The following is a 21,353-nucleotide window of genomic DNA, read 5'->3' on the forward strand; positions in this document are numbered from 1 at the left end:
AGGAATCATGATCCTTATGTTACTGGCCAAGGCAGATATGATTCACCCTGCTTCTGGAGTTAGCCTTCAGAGACCCATGGAGACTGGAGTGCTTTCAGACCCTCACCACACAGAATAAGGAGTCTCTGCTGCATCCCAACCACCAGTCACTAGCCTCATGCCTGGATATTGAGAGGTTAGACATCTCCACACCAGACATCACTGCGGAAACCCAGGCCAAAGTATCGGCCTGCTTATCGGACATTGCTGCCTGGATGGCCAACCGCCACCTGAAACTGAACATGTCCAAGTCAGAGCTTATTATCGTTCCACCCAAACCCACAGCTCCTCTCCCCCCACTCTCTATCTCAGTCGATGGCACTCTCATCCTCCCCGTCTCATCTGCCCGCAACCTCAGAGTCATCTTCGACGCCTCCCTCTCCTTCTCCTTCTCCGCGCATATCCAGCAGATAGCCAAGACCTGTTGCTTCTTTCTCTACAACATCAGCAAAATTCGCCCTTTCCTCTCTGAGCACACCACCCGAACTCTCGTCCACTCTCTTATTACCTCTCGCCTTGACTATTGCAACCTACTCCTCACTGGCCTCCCACTTAGCCACCTATCCCCCCTTCAATCCGTTCAGAACTCTGCTGCACGTCTTATCTTCCGCCTGGACCGATATGCTCATATCACCCCTCTCCTCAAGTCACTTCACTGGCTTCCAATCAGGTATCGCACACAGTTCAAACTTCTGCTACTAACCTACAAATGCACTCAATCTGCAGCCCCTCACTACCTCTCTACCCTTATCTCCCCTTACGCTCCTACCCGAAACCTCCGCTCACAGAACAAATCCCTCCTCTCTGCTCCCTTCTCCACCATTGCCAACTCCAGGCTCCGCCCTTTCTGCCTTGCCTCTCCCTATGCTTGGAACAAACTCCCTGAGCCCATACGCAGAGCCCCCTCCCTGCCCATCTTCAAATCCTTACTCAAAGCCCATCTCTTCAATGTCACCTTCGGCACCTAATCATTTTACCTCTATCCAGGAAATCTAGACTGCTCCAATTGACGGTCTGCACATGTTGTCCATTAGATTGTAAGCTGACTGCACATGTTGTCCTTTAGATTGTAAGCTCCTTTGAGCAGGGACTGTCCTTCTTTGTTAAACTGTACAGCGCTGCGTAACCCTAGTAGCGCTTTAGAAATGTTAAGTAGTAGTAGTAGTACTCTGTCCAGCTACATGAAGGTGTCTCCTGTGTCCTGCTTGCTTCCAGGAAGGATTCCACTAAAAGGTCATAGAATTTTAAGTGGAAGAGGTTTTCCATCCGGTATGAGGCAGAGCCCTAGACCTTTTCTCCTGTCCTACACAAAAACTGCTTGAATACCTTCTACACCTTTCTGAGTCTGATCTCGAAACCAACTCTATAAGGGTTCACCTCAGTTCAACTGGCACTTATCAATGTGTATAGAGTAAACCGATTTCTGTACAGCCTTTAGTTGTTCATTTTATGAGAGGTTTGCTTTTGTTGAAGCCCTCTGTGAGGGAGTCTATAAGAAACTGTCACTTCCCCTTAAGAACACTCCCTCACAGTGTCAGGGCCACCTAAAAAACCCCAGTCCTCCCAAAGGGGAAATGACAAATGACAGGGAAGGGGTGGAGCCAGGAGGGCATGGCCCAGGAAGTATAAAAGGCCGGGCCAGAGCTAGGTTAAAGAGGCTAAGAGGGAAGCAGTGACACCCACTGCAGATGCTTCCACTCCAAAGCTGAGAAACTTCAACCACTACGTTCAGGTAGGCCAAATTCAACTTGGAAACTTTTGTTTTGACCTGTCTAGCTTCAGGCCAGCCTTGTGTACCTACTAGAGACAGTGCTGGTAACTCTAGACCCAGGGACCAGACCAATAAGAGTTACTACTGAGCTGAGAGACATTCATGTATGTTGTGGCCCTGCAGGAGCAGGCCACCCAAGGACACTGTTATGTTTACAGAGGTAGCTTTGAGTATTGCTTTCTCCCTTCCTGTGAAGCGAACAGGAGCCTTTACCGGCCAACTTTAACAAATATTCTTTGTTTTCACTGTAGCTTGCTGAGTATGTAGGTGACTTGTCTTACCTGGCTCCACGGCCCGCCCTCACTCACATTTCCACACCCTCTATCAGACCTCCTCTGTACCCTGAGACGTCAACGTCCTTCTCACACAACTGATGAAAGCTCCTTTTGAGCCACGACACTGCTACCTGAAGTACTTAACCTGGAAGATACTACTACTATTACTACTATAGCACTACTAGACATATGCAGTGCTGTACACTGAACATGTAAGAGACAGTCCCTGCTCAACAGAGCTTACAATCTAATCAAGACAAAGGACAAATAAGGGATAAGGAAATTACTTAAGGTGGGAATGATAAAACAGACATGAGTACTGAACAGGTGAATAGGAGTTAGGAGTTAGAAGCAGCCTAAAAAAGGTGGGTTTTTAGCCTAGATTTGAAGATAGCCAGAGCTGGAGCTTGACGTACTGATTCAGGAAGTCTATTCCATGCGTATGGTGCAGCAAGATAAAAGGAATGGAGTCTGGAGTTGGCAGTGAAGGAGAAGGGTACAGATAAGAGAGATTTACCTGGTACTCTCTATCTCAGTTGACAACACCCTCATCATTCCCGTCTCATCTGCCCGCAACCTCGGAGTCATCTTCGACTCCTCCCTCTCCTTCTCTGCGCATATCCAGCAGATTGCCAAGACCTGTCGCTTCTTCCTCTATAACATTAGCAAAATTCGCCCTTTTCTCTCTGAGCTCACCACCCAAACTCTCATCCAATCTCTCATTACCTCTCGCCTTGACTACTGCAACCTACTCCTCACTGGCCTTCCACTTTGCCATCTATCCTCCCTTCAGTCCATTCAGAACTCTGCTGCACGTCTTATCTTCCGCCAGGACCGTTATACTCATATCACCCCTCTCCTCAAGTCAGTTCACTGGCTTCCGATCAGTTACCGCATACAGTTCAAGCTTCTCCTATTAACCTACAAATGCACTCGATCTGCAGCCCCTCCTTACCTTTCTACCCTCATCTCCCCCTATGTTCCTACCCGTAACCTCCGCTCTCAAGACAAATCCCTCCTTTCAGTACCCTTCTCCACCACCGCCAACTCCAGGCTCCGCCCTTTTTGCCTCGCTTCACCTCATGCCTGGAATAAACTCCCTGAGCCCATATGTCAGGCCCCCTCCCTGCCCATCTTCAAAGCCCTGCTCAAAGCCCACCTCTTCAATGTCGCCTTCGGCACCTAACCACCATACCTCTATTCAGAAATCTAGACTGCCCCCACTTGACACTTGACATTTCGCATTTTAGATTGTAAGCTCTTTTGAGCAGGGACTGTCCTTTGTTAAACTGTACAGCGCTGCGTAACCCTAGTAGCGCTCGGGGAGAGTGTAGGGAGAGATAAGAGTGGAGTAGTACTGAGGAGCTGTAGACTGAATGCACTTATAAGTCAGTAAGAGGAGTTTGAATTGTATGTGGAAATGGATAAGAAGCCAGTGAAGTGACTTGAGGAGAGGGCTAACATGATCATAGTGACACTGGCGGAATATAAGTTGTGCAGCAGAGTTTTGAACAGATTGAAGGGGAAAGAGATGGCTTAGTGGGAGACCTGTGAGAAACAAGTTGTGTTAGTCTAAGCGAGAGGTGATAAGAGTGTGGATAAGGGTTTTGTTAGTGTGCTCAGAAAGGAAGGGATGAATTTGGGTGATGATATAAAGAAAAAATAACAGGTTTTAGAAGTCTGTTGGATATGTGCAGAGAAAGAGATAGAGGAGTCAAAGATGACCCCAAGGTTACGAGCTGATGAGACGAGGGGGATGAGAGTGTTATCCTCAGAGATAGAGAAAGGGGGAAGAGGACATGTGGATTTTGGAGGAAAGATAAGAAGCTCATTCTTGGCCATGTTTATTATCAGATGGGGGTGAGACATGCAAGCAGCAATGTCAGACAGGCAGGCTGAGACCTGGGCCTGGATTCCTGCTAAAATTTCTGGTGTAGAAAAGTAAATCTGGGAGTCATCAGCATAAAGGTTATATTGAAAACCATGGGAGGAGTTCAGAGCATCAAGAGAAGGAGAAAAGAAGAGATCCCAAGGCAGAGCCCTGAGGTACACCGACTGATGGTGGGATAGAAGTGGAGAAGGATCCGCCAGAGCATATACTAAAAGTGTGATGGGAGAGTTAAGAAGAAAACCAAGAAAAAACAGAGTCCTGAAATCCAAGTGAGGACAGCATATCAAGGAGTAGGTGGTGATCAACAGTGTCAAAAGCAACAGATAGATCAAAAAGAATGAGGTCTTGTTTTGGTGGTGGTCACTTGAGAATAGAGAGTCAGCAAGCTGTAGGCTATAGTTAGTCCACCAAGGTTTTTGACCCAAATAGGATGGGGGCAGCCATTGGGAAACACACTTTATCCAACTGGCTAGCAGATTACACCTCCTTGTGCCTAGGCTGGGCTGAACATGGAGGGCCATGTCACGGCTCACAATGTCAGAGCCATGGTTGTGCTGGTAGCCCACCTGAAATCAGCTTGTATTGATGAGATCTGCAAGACTGCGACATGGTCTTCTATCCACATGTTCACATCTCACTATTGCATTGAACAAAATTCCAGACACAACAGGCAGTTTGGTCAGTCAGTCCTGCAGATTTTATTCAGGGTGTAGAATCTAACTCCACTGTCCTAGGGCCATTTTCCTTTTGATCCAAAAAATACAATTTCTAGACATTAGCCTGTTGCAGGCCTTTGATTGTTGCCTTTTTTGTTGCAGTCAGCCTGATAGCTAGGGATTCCCACATGTGAGGATATGATGTCCTCACAATAAGTAAAGTTATTCACCTGTCACAGATGTTCTCTGAGGACAGCAGGAAACATATTCTCACTTACTTGCCCTCCTCCCCTAGGAGTTGCATTCTCTCAGCTATTATACTATACTGCCTTGATCCCGCATTGCACATACAGGCAGGAAAATACGTACATGCACAGCGCTGCTTCCAGAAGCTTTTATTATTAGGAGCTGGGGAGTATGTCCTCGCCAGGCTGACGTCACCTACATGTGAGTCTGTGTGTCCTGCTGTCCTCGGAGAGCATCTGCTACAGGTGAGTAACTTCGCTTTATAGAATAATGTCATCAGTCTAGTGGTTTTCATTCGCCATCTGCTGATAGGAGAGTGCAAACCTTTTTATTTTGACTGGTCTGGAGGGACTCAGAAAAGGAGAAATTAGGTCTTATTTGCTATTTTATTTTCATTGCAGTTGTTTCTGTGGCAAAATTATGTCTTGTCTTTTTTTCTGAATTGATGTAATATTTCTTGCTGTTTTCAATTCTCCTCACAAAGCCATCAGTTCCTGGCAACTTTCCTCACAATTTTTTCACCTTTCCGCTGTGTTTTTTTCCTTTTTAAGTGGTGCAGAACCTTCTCTTCACCTTCCTTTAGTATCCTTAATTTTTTCAGCTCTCAACTTGTAATTAAACTCTGGAATTAGTTACCAGAGAAAGTGGTAAAAGGAGTTAGCTTAGCATAGTTTTAAAAAGGTTTGGATAATTTCCATAAGCCATTATTAAGATGAACTTGGAAAATCCACTGCTTAGCATAAAATCTATTTTTGTATTCTCAGAGGACTAGTAGGCCATGTTATTCTCACATGTGGGTGATGTCATCCATGTCACCCAGTTCGGAACGCTTTTACAACGTACTGTAACTTTAAGAGCATACAACAGCATCTCAACTGCGTATGTGCAAGTGCCTTCCCACCTGCCACAAGAGCCGGGACCATCGCTCTCTCTTTATCTAACGTGAGGAGAGAACACGCTGCTTGTGGCTTCTCTTAGTGTCTGGTGTGTTACTGCTTTTTGAGCACTTTTGTGCATTCCCTTCAGGTAGTTTTTTGCTTTTTTCTTTTGTCAGGAGATTTTTCTTCCCTCCCCTTATTAAAGTCTTTAGTTATTTTTCTCCACTTTAAAGTTTTCTTGTTTTTTTTCATGCTCATGAGGCCTGCTTAGGCCTGAGCTTCAGTCAGGGTTTTTCCACTTCTTTTTTTCTTGGTGATTTCCCCCTTCATCTATCACCATGATTTGGCCATGGCTGTTTTTCCTTTCATAAGAAAACAAAAAGGAGGAGGAAACCCTCACGTGCACCGAAGGCAATAAAACAAAAAAGTGAGGACAGCTGAAGGAAGATGTGAGGAAACCTTCAATAAAACATCTAAAACAATGACCCGACACGGCCATGTTTTGGCTTCAAGGCCTGCATCAGGGGTCTATGAAATCTACATAAAAACAAAGTAAATAACTAATTACATAAAAATTAATTCAATTAAACAATAGTGACATATATAAAGGACATGTGAAATCAACTTGTACAATAAACACATTTATATATATATATATATACACACACACTCACACACACACACACACAAAAATAGAAAGATGAATTTTAGAGTTAAAGAAATTGAGTCTTGGCTTGTACATTATGTATTACATATCGCATAGGTCAGAAGTAATAAGGTAATAAACAACCAAATAGGTTTAAAATCGGACAATCGAATATACAATGAAAAAAACAAGTGAAAAATGCTATCAATAATGTATACATATATGAGACTGAAAAATAATGTATCATGATTATCTGTAAATGTGTGTAAAAAAGAGAGACTTTTATCTCTTGTGTTTGGCTGATGGCTTAATCAAGAGGAGTGTAGCTTTAGGGCAGACACTAGTCACACTTGCCACTTGGGTTTGAGCCAGCCAGGAGGTCACAGCTCGGCAGATGTTTATGTTACTGGACCACATGGCTTCCACTGTGCAAGTCACTCCCTTGACACGTCTTCACATGAGGACCGCCCAGTGAACTCTAGCTTCCAAGTGGGGTCAGGCCTCTGGGAACCTAGCGGATGTCATCCAGATAACACTGGAGTTGATTCACTCCCTCCTCTGGTGAAGTTTGTTTCAGTTTGACTGTGGGACTTTCATTCCAAATTCCTCAGCCCCCAGAAGTGCTAAAATAGATGCATTCCACCTGGGGCGGGGAGCTCATTTGGATGGGCTTCACACTCAAGGTACTTGGTCAGCTCAGGAGACAGACCTTCAAATCAACCTTCTGGAGCTATGGGCAATCTGGAACACTCTAAAGCTTTCAGAGATGAGCTGTCCAACCAAATTGTACTCATTCAAATGGACAATCAGGTTGCAGTGTATCACACCAACAAGAAAGGAGTACCAGATCATACCCTCTGTGTCAGGACACCACCTGGGTGTGGCAGTGTGCTGTCAAAAGCAGGATGTTAATCAGAGCCACATATCATGCGGGCAAATCCAACACCCTGGCCGACAGACCGAATAGAGTTGTGCAACCCCATGAGTGGTCACTCAGGCCGTCAGTTACTGTTCCAGGCTCGGGGCACATGACAGAGTAGCATCAGATGCCTTCCTCCTCCATTGGGGAACAGCCATCTGTATGTGTATCCTCCCATTCCTTGTATGGGGAAGACTTTGCTGAAACTCAAGGCAAGACCGGGGAACTGTGATCCTGATAGCCCCATGTTGGGCCAGGAAGATCTGGTTCCCTCTTCTTCTGGCATTATCCTCCGAAGACCCTTGGAGATTGGTGTGTTTTCCAACCCTCATAACGAAGAACAAGGGATCTCTTCTACATCCCAGCCTCTAGTCCCTGGCCCTCACTCACAGCCTGGATTTTGGAAGTTTAGAATTTGCTTCCTTGCATTTTCCTGAGGGTGTCTCCAGAGTGTTACTGGCTTCCAGGAAAGATTTCACCAAGAGGTGTTATTCTTTCAAATGTAGGAGGTTTGGTGTCAGGGCAGGGCCTAGATCCTCTTTCTTGCCCTATCCAGACCCTGCTTGAATACCTCCTGCACCTCTCTGAGTCTGATGTTAAGACCAACTTCGTAAGGGTTCACTTCAGTGCAATTAGTGCTTACCATCTGTGTGGAAGGTAAGCCCATCTCTGGACAGTCTCTAGTTGTTTGCTTCATGAGAGGTTTGCTTTTGACGAAGAACCCTGTCAAACCTCTGCCTATGTCATGGGACCTCAACAATGTCCTCACCCAGCTGATGAAAGCTCCTTTTGAGAAACTCGATTCCTGTCATCTGAAGTACTTGACCTGGAAGGTCTTGTTTTTGGTGGCTGTTATTTCAACTCACAGGATCAGTGAGCTTCAGGCCTTAGTAGCTGACCACCATATACAAAATTTCATCATAGTAGAGTAGTTCTCCACACATACCCTAAGTACCTGCCTAAGTCTGGGTCGGAGTTCCATCTGAATCGGTCTATTGTCCTTCCAACATTTTTTTCCAAGCCTCATCCCCATCCTGGCGAAAACGTACTGCACAACTTGCACTGGCCTTTTACCTGGAGTGGACTAGGCCTTACAGACAGTCCACCCAGATTTTCATTTTTTTTAACCCAACAAGATGGGGGTCGCCATCAGGAAACTCAAGTGTCTAATTGGCTGGCAGATTACATTTCTTTCACTTATGCCCAGGCTGGGCTGACTCTTGAGGGTCATGTCAAGGCTCATAATGTCGGAACCAAGGTGGCGGTGGTAGCCCAGTTGAGGTCAGCCTCTCTAGAAGAAATTTGTAAGGCTGCAACATGGTCTTCAGTCCACGCATTCACATCTCACTATTGCCTTGAGCAAGATACCCAATGTGACTGTTGGTTTGGACAGACAGTTGCAGAATTTGTTTGGGGTATAGAGTCTAACTCCACTCTCCTAGGCCCATTTTATTCTGTTCCAGGCTTACTCTCGCTCAATATGTATATAGTTTATGGTTAATCACTCTTTAACTTGCCGTTGTAAGTTCCATTTGTCCTGTTGTTGTTTTTGGAGAGCTGGTAGCTAGGGATTCTCACATGTGGGAATAACATGGCCTGCTTGTCCTCGGAGAAAACGAAGATACTTACCTTTAGCAAGTATTTTCTAAGGGCAGCAGGCTATTAATCCTCACATACATTCCCGCTTCCCCTTGGAGTTGTCTCATGTAGCTATTCTACTGTACTGATGGTCTCATGGCAGGTGGGAAGGCACATGCGCATGCACAGTGGGGATGCTGTCGCATTCTCTTAAAGTTGTAGTACGCTGTAAAAGTGCTCCGCACTGGGCGACGTGGATAACATCACCTACATGTGAGATTTAATGGCCTGCTGTCCTCGAAGAATACCTGCTACAGGTAAGTATCTTGCTTTTCCATTCTGGGATCTTGCCAGGTACTTGGATTGGCCACTGCTGGAAACAGGATACTGGGCTTGATGGACCTTCTGTCTGTCCCAGTATGGCAACACTTATGTTCTTATGTATTTTGTTAAAATGTTACAAAAGTAAAGTAAAATAAACTGCACATCCAAGGTGGCCACTAGGAGGCTGTATGTGTGCTAAGCTGTGACTCACTTTAGCATGAGGAAGAGGAAAGCCTATAGGAAGGTGGTCTTGGCTCCAGAGATGCCAAAGTTGATTCAGGTTTTCATATTCTGATATGTAGGCTCTTTGGTACCTATTCCTGAGGGTTTGATGCCTGAATGTTGAAGACAAGGGAAGACCCCTCCCCAGAAATTTGATCACCTCTGCTGAAACTGGCACACCCCAATGTGGCACAGAGCCTAGAGACAGGAGCAGTTATTCCCGGAGAGATCCATTTTTGGCAATGGGGCATGGAGCTGCTGTGGCTTTAATGGAAGCCAACGTATTGTCAGCAATAATACTGATGTGGTTTCTTTGGCAATCGAGCATATAGCCCCTCGATTTATTCAGGTTATTCAGGGAGGTGCCTGTTTGGAGTCATCTGCTGTGAATGTGCCAGTTGGGCAAAAGTTTTCTTTCCAAAAAGCCAGAGGTATTAACTTTAGATATGTTTTAGGATGCTGTGTTGAGCCTGGAAGTGTCCCTGTTGAATAAAATTGATAGTGTCATGGCTCCAACTTCTCCATTGCAAGTACAGGTAGAGGTTCTCTGTAAGCAGGCTGAGGAAACTACTTCTACAATGGTGACTGTAACCCAACAAATTGGAGATCTTCATTCCTATGGCTCTACTATGATTAAAGACCTAACTGGGATGCAAAAATGTTCAGAAAAGTTTGAGAGTTATATAAACACTTGAAATAGTATTAGGTATATCGGAGGACAGTTTGAATGTTTCAGCCTTGCTGGAAGATTTTACGTGGAAGTTTATGGAAGTGGATCTTTGCTTGTGAATTCTGCGTTAGAACACGATAAAATCTGGACACTAAAGCTATTTTTAAAATATAAAAAATGAGTTATGTTTTATGTGCTCTGTTATCCCTGTTTATATGTAATGATATTTCAGAATATTAAATGTATTTTTTATGACCCCACACATGCTAGAAATGGTGGCAAGGGGACACTGAGAAGGCAGATGCTGGAAAAGAGGAGAGATAGGGACAGCAAGTGGGTAGATGCTGAACATGAGGAAAAGATGGGGATGGACACAGAAGGGAGAAGGTGGACAGGACAGGTGGGATGCAGAGGGAAGATGTATGGTAGAGATAGAGAGAGAAGAAATGCCAAAAGGACAAGAGACCCTGCAAAAACAGGAAAGTAGCAGAGAAAAGAGACATTAGGACCAAAGCGAATGGGAAAATAAAGTATTTTATTTTGATTTTATTAATTGGAATATGTCAGCTTTTGAAAATATTAAGTTCACTTTTCAATGAAAACCTTCAATTTTTTGGACATTTTGGTTATCCAGGAGGATGGCTATTTTTCAACAAATGTATTCAGAAAACCTTCTAATAAAAATTCTATGCTCCAATTTGACAGCTGCCATCCCTATATCTTAAGCAAAATCTTCTGTTTTCACAGATGCTATGCTATCGCTGTATCTGTTCTGATATTAAGGATTTCTGTGTCCAGTCTAAGCAACTGATATCTGAGCTGGCAGATCGGGGATATCCTCAAAAAAAACTTTCTAAGGTTATAAACATACCAAATATAATAATCGTGCATTGTTATTGCAACCCAAAAAGCGGGATGAAGAAGTGACTTCTATACAAACATGTGTTTTAAGGTTTGATGTGAGTAGTAGTAAAACATCATAAATTTTGAGAAATCACTTGCATATCATATAAAACCATTCTGTATTAAAGATTCTGACCTAAGATCGGCCTATACACGAAATAAAATTTGAGTCCCTCTACATTGCGTCCACTATGTTAGTTGGATTGTGAAGTGGGATATGTTAAATGTGAACATTGTAAGATCTGTGATATCACGTAAGAACTTATGTTGACTCTAAAGTTTACTATTTGAGATATAAGATTAATTGTGAGAATGTGTTTGTGATTTAAATAATTATGTGTCCATGCCAGAAGGTCTGTGGGGGTAAAATCACATGACCTTTTAAGACTAGAACGACTGAACATCATTCATGTTTAAAGTGTATATGAATGGAAGCTCCAATTGTATATCCTCGTTTGAGGTTGGGACATTCTTTCAGTAATCTCTGTTGTTTTATATTAGATCATGTGATAGCTAGTAGAACAGGAGGGGATCAGGATTAAAAAATACTACAAAATGAACAGTGTTGGATCAATAAACTGAAGTGTGTTGAGCCCATGGGTTTGAATGTGGGTGTTGATTGGAAGGCATTTCTTTAATCTTTAATCACTTTTAAATATAACAAAAAATGTAAGCACATAACATCTAATATAAAAGCATATGACCAGAAATGTTTCCATTTCTGGTTTTATGCTTTTAAATTAATTGATTTTATTTCACTTCTTAGATGTTTTTATTTATGTGCTTACATTTTTTGTTATATTTTGTATTTATATTCTAATTGTAGTATTGAGTGTATTTTATAGACTCCTGAGGCAGGTGCTTTTCAGCGCCGAAACATGGCCCCATGTCGAGTCAATTAGGGTGTGTTGATGAATAAATCTTGCGTTGTTGCAAGCATTATTTGTCTACACTACTCTCTTGGTTGTTTTCCTATGCTCATTGTGTACCCTGTTCCTCCACTTTGGTGGTTGACCTTCATGAAATTTGTGAAGCCACCTTTATCCTTTATAGGGGTAAGAGATGCCACTGAGGTCTTTCCTCCTTATAAGTAAATTATTTATAAGGTGAACTTTGTGAGTCTTTGGTGAAGAAGTATTTGTGAAATTCACGTGGAGTACTGAAGCCTTGGTTCCATTGAGGTATATTAGCTTTTGGAAATGCACATCTCTGATATCTCAAGACTTCAATTTTATGAAGGAAAAGCCTCCGTTCTATCACAGGAAGATCATATATTCCCCTGTTTTTTTACTTTCGCTTTCAAGCACAGGAGAAGGCTCTTCATAGAGCTGCATCTTTGCTATTGCGGCGAACGGCGATTTTTACATTATACGCTGGGGCATTGACCTTACTTCAAGCACACCTAACTATGAGCCTTCTAGACCCCTGAGGCAGGCGTTGTTTAGCGCCGAAACACGGCCCGTGTCGGGTCATCAATAAAGAACTTTGGGTTATCAATAAAGAACTTTATCTGTCCCAGTCTTGAAGGCCCAGTATTGCTTTTTTTGTTTGTATACTTTCTGTGTATGCTGTATTGCCCTCTCTATCTGTGTTAACTTTATATAGAAACAACTCTTCTTATGGTACTTAGCTTATGAGCAGATTGGATGTCACCGACGTCAGCCAGCATTTTGCATTGTCATACTGCTGACTCAGGGGGAAACAGACCTTTCTACTGCGCTGTAAAAAAAAAAAAAAAAAACAGTAAAATGTTTCAATTTTGTTAAAACATTTACATGCTCAAAAAGCTATACATCTACTTTACACAAACACTTACTGCTCCTGGGTTCACTAGAGACTTACTGAGAACAATTCAGAATGGCGGCTCAGCGTTCTTCAACCGTCATTTAAACCACTGATGTACCAGTCAGAGACTCTTCTGCTGTTTCATAGGTCTAAATACTTGTCATTCATTTCTCATGAATCTAGCAGAGCGGCAAGAGGTACAGCTTATACACTTGTAAACACTGGCCTTCAATATCACTCCTTGAGATGGGCCACCCTTGGTATTTCTACACCCTGGTCCAGCATATTTCTTTCTGCCTCTTGACCTGCTGCTTCTTACTCCTTCTCCTCCCATCCCTGCTGTTTTCCGTGGAAAAAAAAAGTGGTATAAAAGTGTGGAGCTGCTGTCAAGGCCACACAGCTGCTGGCTGTGCTTGTCTAGCACCTTTGGTGTGGCTCAGAGAGCAGCTCCATGTCTTTATGTCACATTGTTTTCAGCAGGAAGTAGCTTGGCTGGCAGGGGGCTAAGAAAGCTGCACCTCTGGACCAGGGGGAGGAGGGTCTATCCACAAAAGTTCTCCCAGGGTCCCATAGGTGATTAAAGCGGCCCTGACTAGCTGACAGTTATACATGCCTTGGAGCTTTAAATTCTGACAGAAATGTTTTGTAGTGTACCTAATTTTTAAAATAGGAAATACGTATATAATTTTATTGTCTGTCCAGAACATGCCCTTTTTAAATCCATGCATATGTGATCATACACACATAATTAGCAGCTTTTCTAAAATCACTACTTACATATATTAAACTTAATTCTATATACATTGCCAGAAAAGTTGGTTCCAACGGAATACATACTTAGGCATATTCTGTAAACTGCGCTTAAAGTTAGATGCGGTTTATAGAACGCCTAAATCTGTCCATGTGACTAGAATTTAGGCGCAGCCATTTAAGCCAATGAAAACTTGGTGTAAATGACCACACTTAACTTTAGGTGCAGAGCGTGTTATTCTATAACATTGTGTAAATTTTTGGAATGCCCATGAGCCACCCATGTTCCTTCCATAGCCACGCCCCCTTTGGGATCCATGCAGTAGAATTTGCACAGACTACATTATAGAATACGCTTAATGAGTATTGCATGTAAATTCTAGTTATTGCCAATTAGTGCTGATAACTGCTTGTTAGCATCCCATTATTGGCACTGACTGACTCATTATCAAATAAAGTTACACACGCAAATCAGAATACCCCCAGACTTGCTCGTGTAACTGAAGTCACCATATATAGAATTCAGGGATAAGGTGATTTACACTTGTAATTCAGCCTTTTACTTGCATAAATGATTGCTAGTTCTTTTAAAATACAGAAATATCAAGTCACACACATTAAGCATGAGACACGCACAATTGGAGGACTTCACATGCTCTCATGTACACAGAACTCCTCCTCCCTCAGGTCTGGGAGCTAGGGGTTGCAGTGGTCATTCTTAGCATGAAGCCACTAGGGACAGGAGTGGGTGGGGTTTGCTTCTGCCCCCATCGCCCCACTAGACCACCATGGCATTCAGATAGGCCTGGGGAAGTGCATTCTGATTGAGGGGTGGGAAGGGAGATGGTTGCTTGTTGGGGGGGTAGGAGGGAGGGGAAACTTCCAAATGCTGCTTTATGCCACTTTTTAGACGTTTTTCTGTTTTGAAAATGAGCCCAACTGTAGCATTACAGGCGTAAATGAGCACATACACAGGTAAATACTAATATTCTAAACATTTATATGCATAACGCATGTATAAAAGTGAGTGCCTAGGTTATTGAATTACCCTTCTAGAGCTGGAAGTCAATTGTGAGTGCCTAAATTAGGTACCCTCAGGCTGACTCTAATGTGTTGATTGAATAGACATGTAAATGGCATTTTATAAAGCCAGTGTTTACATTGTAGATGCTTCAAGATGCAGATTTCAAGATGGTGTGGTTTGACCAGGCTGAAAAAAGTTATGTATAGTTCCAGTTTTAAAATGGCAATGCATGTTTGGAACCAAAATTCAGCCTGCAGCGGTAATCAGCTTGTAAGCTGCTCATATCCATGGGCAGAATTAACCCCGGATATTCAATGGCAGGGTTTGAGCAGCTCCTGGTATTGATTATCCAAATATCTGCGCTGACCTGGGAGTTAATCGGGCACCAGCTGATATTCAGACCAGTCCTGGTTCACTCGGCCTTTTTGTTGTTCAAACTTTATGTGCTTACTTAGCTGGTTAGCAAACCAAATATTGCCACTAACCAGCTAAGGTGTGTCTCTGCCCAAACTCTGCCCCTGGACCACCCCTACCCTAACCGGTTAGGGAATTAGCAGAGATATTCAGTATTACTTCCTGATTAAGTGCCACTGAGTATCAGTGGCCAGTCAGCTCAGTGGGGTCTAACTGGACAGGAGCCTGTCATGCTGAATTAAACCCTTTGAATATCAGTCTTGTATATGTTTTTAAATTCCCATGTAGGCTTTTGCACAAGTTCTGAGGAACACGTGTGTCAGCAACCTCTCATTTGGATTTGGGTTCTCTACCAATAATTGAGGATGCAATTGTGCTTGCCTCTGTGAAGTCTAATGTCACCTCAGAAAGTCATTAAAGAATTATTCCACTCAGCTCCTTAACTGGCTCCTCTTGAATGTAAACTTTGTGAAATCCAGCACATATGCATGTAAGTGCCAGCAAATACATGTGTATGTCATAAGAATTGCACCTACATATGCAGTTACCAGTGTTTACATGTGAAGCACTGAATGATGCCACATGTTTTATGGTGTTTTTTCCTGAATGGCTGCTCCCACTATGTATATTTGCTAGTGTTCTTATATATTATCTACAATAGGCTTTGCTGCAATTCAGAGTCCTTTTGTAAATACCGGATTAATTGTGAACGTACCATACTGGATGTTCTGCCTTCTGCCTCAGTGTTCTATGTAAAATGGGGCTTCATATGCAGGCAAATAGCTGGCTAATTTAGAAATATAATTTTATTGTATGTAGATACACTCTTACATTACCAATAAAACAGGGAAATTACAAATTACAGGGGGAAATCATTGGAACATAAGACCATATTTATTTTATTTCCCCATTACTTTTTACCTCCTCCTAGATGCTAATCTAGTTGTAGATTTATAGAAGATAAGGATTCAACAAAAAAGGATAAAATATTAATGAAATTGGTCTATTAGAAAAAAACAATTGACCTTAACCTTTGTTTCTACAGCTGGAAGCAAACTCCAAGGAGAGATTTGAACATTATCTCACTTGTTGTCCTGGTGCATCAAATAAAGAAAGTGAAAACAGAGAACAAACTAGAAGAGAATGGACAGAAAGTTCATCTATTGTTCATCTCTCTAGAAAACTAAAGGATGATGGGTCATTAAGTGACCATGACAAGAATGATTCAAAAGTTAGCGTATCCAAGGTAATGCAATCGACTACCGACTTAATGAAATTTATAGTCAAAACTAGACCTACTCAGAAAGGCCAAAATGAAATGAACAGCTGTACATCTATACAAGCACAAAAAAAGAGAAAAGCAGAAACATATGATAAAACCTCAGACCTAGTTCAAGATAAAATCAGTGGTGTAGAGGCCGCAGTTTCCTTTAAAAGAGTCACTAGGTCTGCTATGCTTCATGCATTCAGAGCAGAGAAATCTTACCAAGAAACTGAAAAGTCCCCCAAGACCAAAATGAATAAAGTCATAGCACAGAACGATCAGTTTGATAGTATTGGTGAACATACAGTTTCAGAAAACAAGCAAATTGCTAATGAAAAGAATCCATCGCTGAAACTGAAAAACACAGCAGCCAGTTCAGAGAGTACTGTCATAAGTCTGCAAAGTCTGCACAAAGGTTATGTGATTTCTCCGTGCAAAGGTCACACTGTGCATTCTGGTTCTGACGCACATTTAGTAACGACTTTGCATGAAATTGCCGGTTTGTCAGTGTTGAGTACTGTACAACATTATAAGAACTGTGATAGCCATAATGGTGAGCACAGAAAAGATGACACAAACAGTGGTGAGCTAAAGAAACTTGAGAAGATAATAAATGAAGGCATGGATGGAGAGGAAAATGCCTTTCACACTGACAAGAAAAATATTGCTGATGAGCAATTGAAGCATTCCAAAATAAGAAAAGGTGTTAATAGTGATGTTGTTGGATTTGACAGTCATGAGGAATGTTCAGCAACAAAAGATCTTCATAATGAATTCAACAATACTGTAATAATGCAAAATTTAAATGAGAGAGACTCCCCTTCTGACTCAAGGGACCAAAATGATAATTATAACATGAACACTGGTAAAAATAAAGAGAATGAGCAAAGTGTTCTTGAGTCCTTGACTTTTGTAGGGGATATTTCTTTACAGGAAAAGCAGTTAGAACTAACCACATTGGAACAACAGGAAACTGCAAGTCCAAGTGATTCAGACTGCACAGTTGTATTACAGGAAACCAGTGAAAGTGCAGAGTCTAACAACTGCAACATGATCACCAGCAATCTAGAACACTGTACTGAAGAAACTCCTTATGGTAATGTAGGGAAACTTATACCACATGGATCTTCAGGGACTGTTGCTGAACCTAGTGCTTCTGAAAGTACTGAGCATTGTAACAGTGTTATTCCTTTCATTCATCCTGTAGCAGATAATCAAGTGACAGACACACTAAATGAGAATAACAGAGAAAACAGCTGGATTAGTAAAACTAAAGAAAAAAATACATACCATAACAGTCTCACAATGGTTCAACTTCAGGAAACTGATCCAGTTACAGATAGAAAATCAAAAAAACATCTACATGAGAAAAACAAATGTGCAAAAATCAGTGTTAATGCAATCTTATGTCAGCATATCACAGAGCAAGAACCACCCAATAAAACAGGTATGTAATCATATTCTAGTTTACTTCATGCTGGTCTGTAATGGAACATCTACAATGAATATTTAGAGAAGAAAAATATGTCATCATACTAAACCCTTATGTTGATATTCATATAAAAATGTCTTAATACAATGTTTATGGGCCTTAACATGCCATGTAAATATAGTAAAACATGACCTCAGTACTGTGGCTGCAGGACTAACATGAACATTAACAGTTTAAAATTCATTTTAGGTGTGACTCAAAATCACCTATGCTGACTGCTCCTGTCACTTTGGGTTTGTTAGCATGAGAGATTTTCTTTCCCCTTAAACTCTGGCAAGAGAAAAATGGTCCAATAAAATACTCTCAGCATTATCCCCTATGGTAGATGTAAGTCATGACCCCCATAGGCATTTTCTGTTCACCTCCTTTCTTGTGAACCATTTCCCCTAATGTACATAACAACATCCCTTTTGCATATCAGGACTCACTTCAGCTTCTCCAGAACCAGGCCTTATCAACATAGAGCAAGAGTTTCATGAGCAGGAGGATCATCAGAGTGCTCCTGCCTGCACTAAAGCCACCACTGAATAATGCCTGTAAACATGCTGAAGTACACATTCATCATACATTGTGACACACCTCTTCCAGCATGATTTGGCAGTGACTGCGGTGTTGGCAAGAGAATTCTGATCTCTCTCCTGCCTGAGAAGATCTTGCTAGCTGGGAAGATGGGAAAAAATGGGGCTTCACATGCAGGCAAATAGCTGCATGGCTAAGCTCATGGCAAGTTACATCCAATTAAAGAAAATATTCTTCTATCCCTGGAGGGCTTGCAATTTTAAGTTTATACCTGAGGCAGTGGAGGGCTAAGTGACTTGCCGGGCAAAATGGTACAGTCTATTATAAAGAACAAAATTGCAGAGCATATTCAAAAGCATGGATTAATGAGACAAAGCCAACATGAATTTAGTGAAGGGAAATCTTGCTTCACCAATCTATTACATTTCTTTGAAGGGGTGGACAAACGTGGATAAGGGCGAGCCAGTTGATATTTTTGTGTATCTGGATTTTCAAAAGGCATTTGACAAAGTACCTCATGAAAGACTCCAGAAGAAATTGGAGAGTCATGAGATAGGAGGTAGTGTCCTGTTGTGGATTTAAAAACTGGTTAAGGATAGAAAACAGAGAGTAGGGTTAAATGGTCAGTATTCTCAATGGAGAAGGGTAGATAGTGGGGTTCCTCAGGGGTCTGTGCTGGGACATCTGCTTTTTAACATATTTATAAATGACCTAGAGATGGGAGTAACTAGTGAGGTAATTAAATTTGCTGACGACACAAAGTTATTCAAAGTTGTTAAATCACGGGAGGATTGTGAAAAATTACAAGAGGACCTTACGAGACTGGGAGACTGCGTGTCTAAATGGCAGATGACGTTTAATGTGAGCAAGTGCAAAGTGATGCATGTGGGAAAGAGGAACCCGAACTATAGCTATGTAATGCAAGTTTTCACGTTAGGAGTCACCAACCAAGAAAGGGATCTCGGCGCCGTTGTTGATGATATGTTGAAATCCTCTGCTCAGTGTGCTGCTGCAGTTAAGAAAGCAAATAGAATGTTAGGTATTATTAGGAAATGAATGGAAAACAAAAGTGAGGCTGTTATAATGCCTTTGTATCTATCCATGATGAGAATGCACCTCGAATATTGTGTTCAATTCTGGTCGCCACATCTCAAAAAAGATATAGAGGGGCATAATCAAACGGGGACGACCATCTCTAAGGGCGTCCATCTCTAAGGACGTTCCGGCGAAGGGGCAGGGAAACTCGTATAATCGAAAAAAGATGGACGTCCATCTTTCGTTTCCATAATACGGTCGGGGATGCTCAAATCTCAACATTTGACCTTAGAGCTGGTCGACCTAAATATTGAGATGGTCGACCTTAGAGATGGTCGACCCCAGTTTTCGGCCATAATGGAAACCGAGGACACCCGTCTCAAAAACGACCAAATCCAAGCCCTTTGGTCATGGGAGAAGCACTGGTCCTCTTCACATGCCAGGACACTAACTGGGCACCCTAGGGGGCACTGCAGTGGATTTCACAAATTGCTCCCAGGAGCATAGCTCCCTTACCTTGGGTGCTGAGCCCCCCAACCCCCCCCCCCATAAAACCCACTCCCCACAACTGTACACCACTACCATAGTACTTAGGGATGAAAGGGAGCACCTACATGTGGGTACAGTGGGTTTTGGATGGGTTTTGGAGGGCTCACATTTACCACTACAAGTGTAACAGGTGGGGGGGAGGTGGGCCTGGGTCCGCCTGCCTGAAGTGCACTGCACCCTCTAAAAACTGCTCCAGGGACCTGCATACTGCTGTGATGGAGTTGGGTATGACATTTGAGGCTGGCATAGAGGCTGGAAAAATGTTTTTTAATTTTATTTTTAGAGTGGGAGGGGGTTGGTGACTATTGGGGGAGTAAGGGGAGGTCATCCCCGATTCCCTCCGGTGGTCATCTGGTCATTTCTGGCACCTTTTCGAGGCTTGGTCATGAAAAAAAGGGACCAAGTAAAGTTGACCAAATGCTCGTGAGGGACGCCCTTCTTTTTTCCATTATCGGCCGAGGACGCACATCTCTTAACCACGCCCCCGTCCCGCCTTCAGTACACTGCCGACATGCCCCCTTGAACTTTGGTCGTCCTCACGATGGAAAGCAGTTGAGGATTCTAAAAATCGGCTTTCGATTATGCCGATTTGGGCGACCTCGGGAGGACGTCCATCTCCCAATTTGTATCGGAAGATGGGCGTCCCTCCCTTTCGAAAATAAGCTAGATAGTGGAATTAGAAAAGGTACAGAGAAGGGCAACAAAAATGATAAAGGGGATGGGACGACTTCCCTATGAGGAAAGGCTGAAGTGTCTAGGGCTCTTCAGCTTGGAGAAGAGATGGCTGAGGGGAGATATGATAGAGGTCTATAAAATAATGAGTGGAGTGGAACGGGTAGACATGAATCGCTTGTTTATGCTTTTCAAAAATACTAGGACTAGGGGGCATGCGATGAAGCTACAAAATAGTAAATTTAATACGAATCTGAGAAAATGTTTCTTCACTCAATGTGTAATTAAACTCTGGAATTCGTTGCCAGAGAATGTGGTAGAGGCAGTTAGCTTAGCAGAGTTTTAAAAGGGTCTGGACGGCTTCCTAAAGGAAAAGTCCATAGACCATTATTAAAATGGACTTGGGGAAAATCCACTGCTTATTTCTGGGATAAGCAGCATAAAATGTATTGAGCTTTTTTGGGATCTTGTCAGGTATTTGTGACCTGGATTGGCCACTGTTAGAATGCTGGGCTTGATGGACCTTTGGTCTGTCCCAGTGTTTCAATACTTATGTACTTATGATCACAAGAACTGTCATTGGGATCTGGACCATGGTTTCCCTTGTTATCAGCCCACTGCTCTAATCATTAGACTACTCCGCCACTCCAGGTGGGGAGGGTGAAGAATGCTTCTCAGAGGGAGGGACCTGTGGGACATACACAGATTACACCCCTTTTAGGAGTAATTAGGAAATGTGACTCTTAGTATGAGTTGTGGTTAAATGGTTTAAAGTCAAGACAACATCAAGTAAAGTTACCTGGTAACATTTCTTCACCCTGGCTCTCTGTG

General features: G+C 42.6%; 1 protein-coding gene across 1 annotated transcript in view; it reads left to right on the forward strand.

The window, feature by feature from the left end:
• Positions 1–17,483: 17,483 nt before the first annotated feature.
• ANKRD31 (ankyrin repeat domain 31) overlaps positions 17,484–21,353 on the forward strand; it is a 108,759-nt gene continuing 104,889 nt past the window's right edge. Inside the window, exon 1 of the mRNA XM_030192298.1 lies at positions 17,484–17,702. Within this exon, the coding sequence (XP_030048158.1) occupies positions 17,561–17,702 (142 nt within the window). The 5' untranslated portion in view covers positions 17,484–17,560. The remainder of the gene's footprint in view (positions 17,703–21,353) is intronic.

This window comes from Microcaecilia unicolor, chromosome 2, assembly GCF_901765095.1.
Source record: "Microcaecilia unicolor chromosome 2, aMicUni1.1, whole genome shotgun sequence".
Taxonomy (NCBI): domain Eukaryota; kingdom Metazoa; phylum Chordata; class Amphibia; order Gymnophiona; family Siphonopidae; genus Microcaecilia; species Microcaecilia unicolor.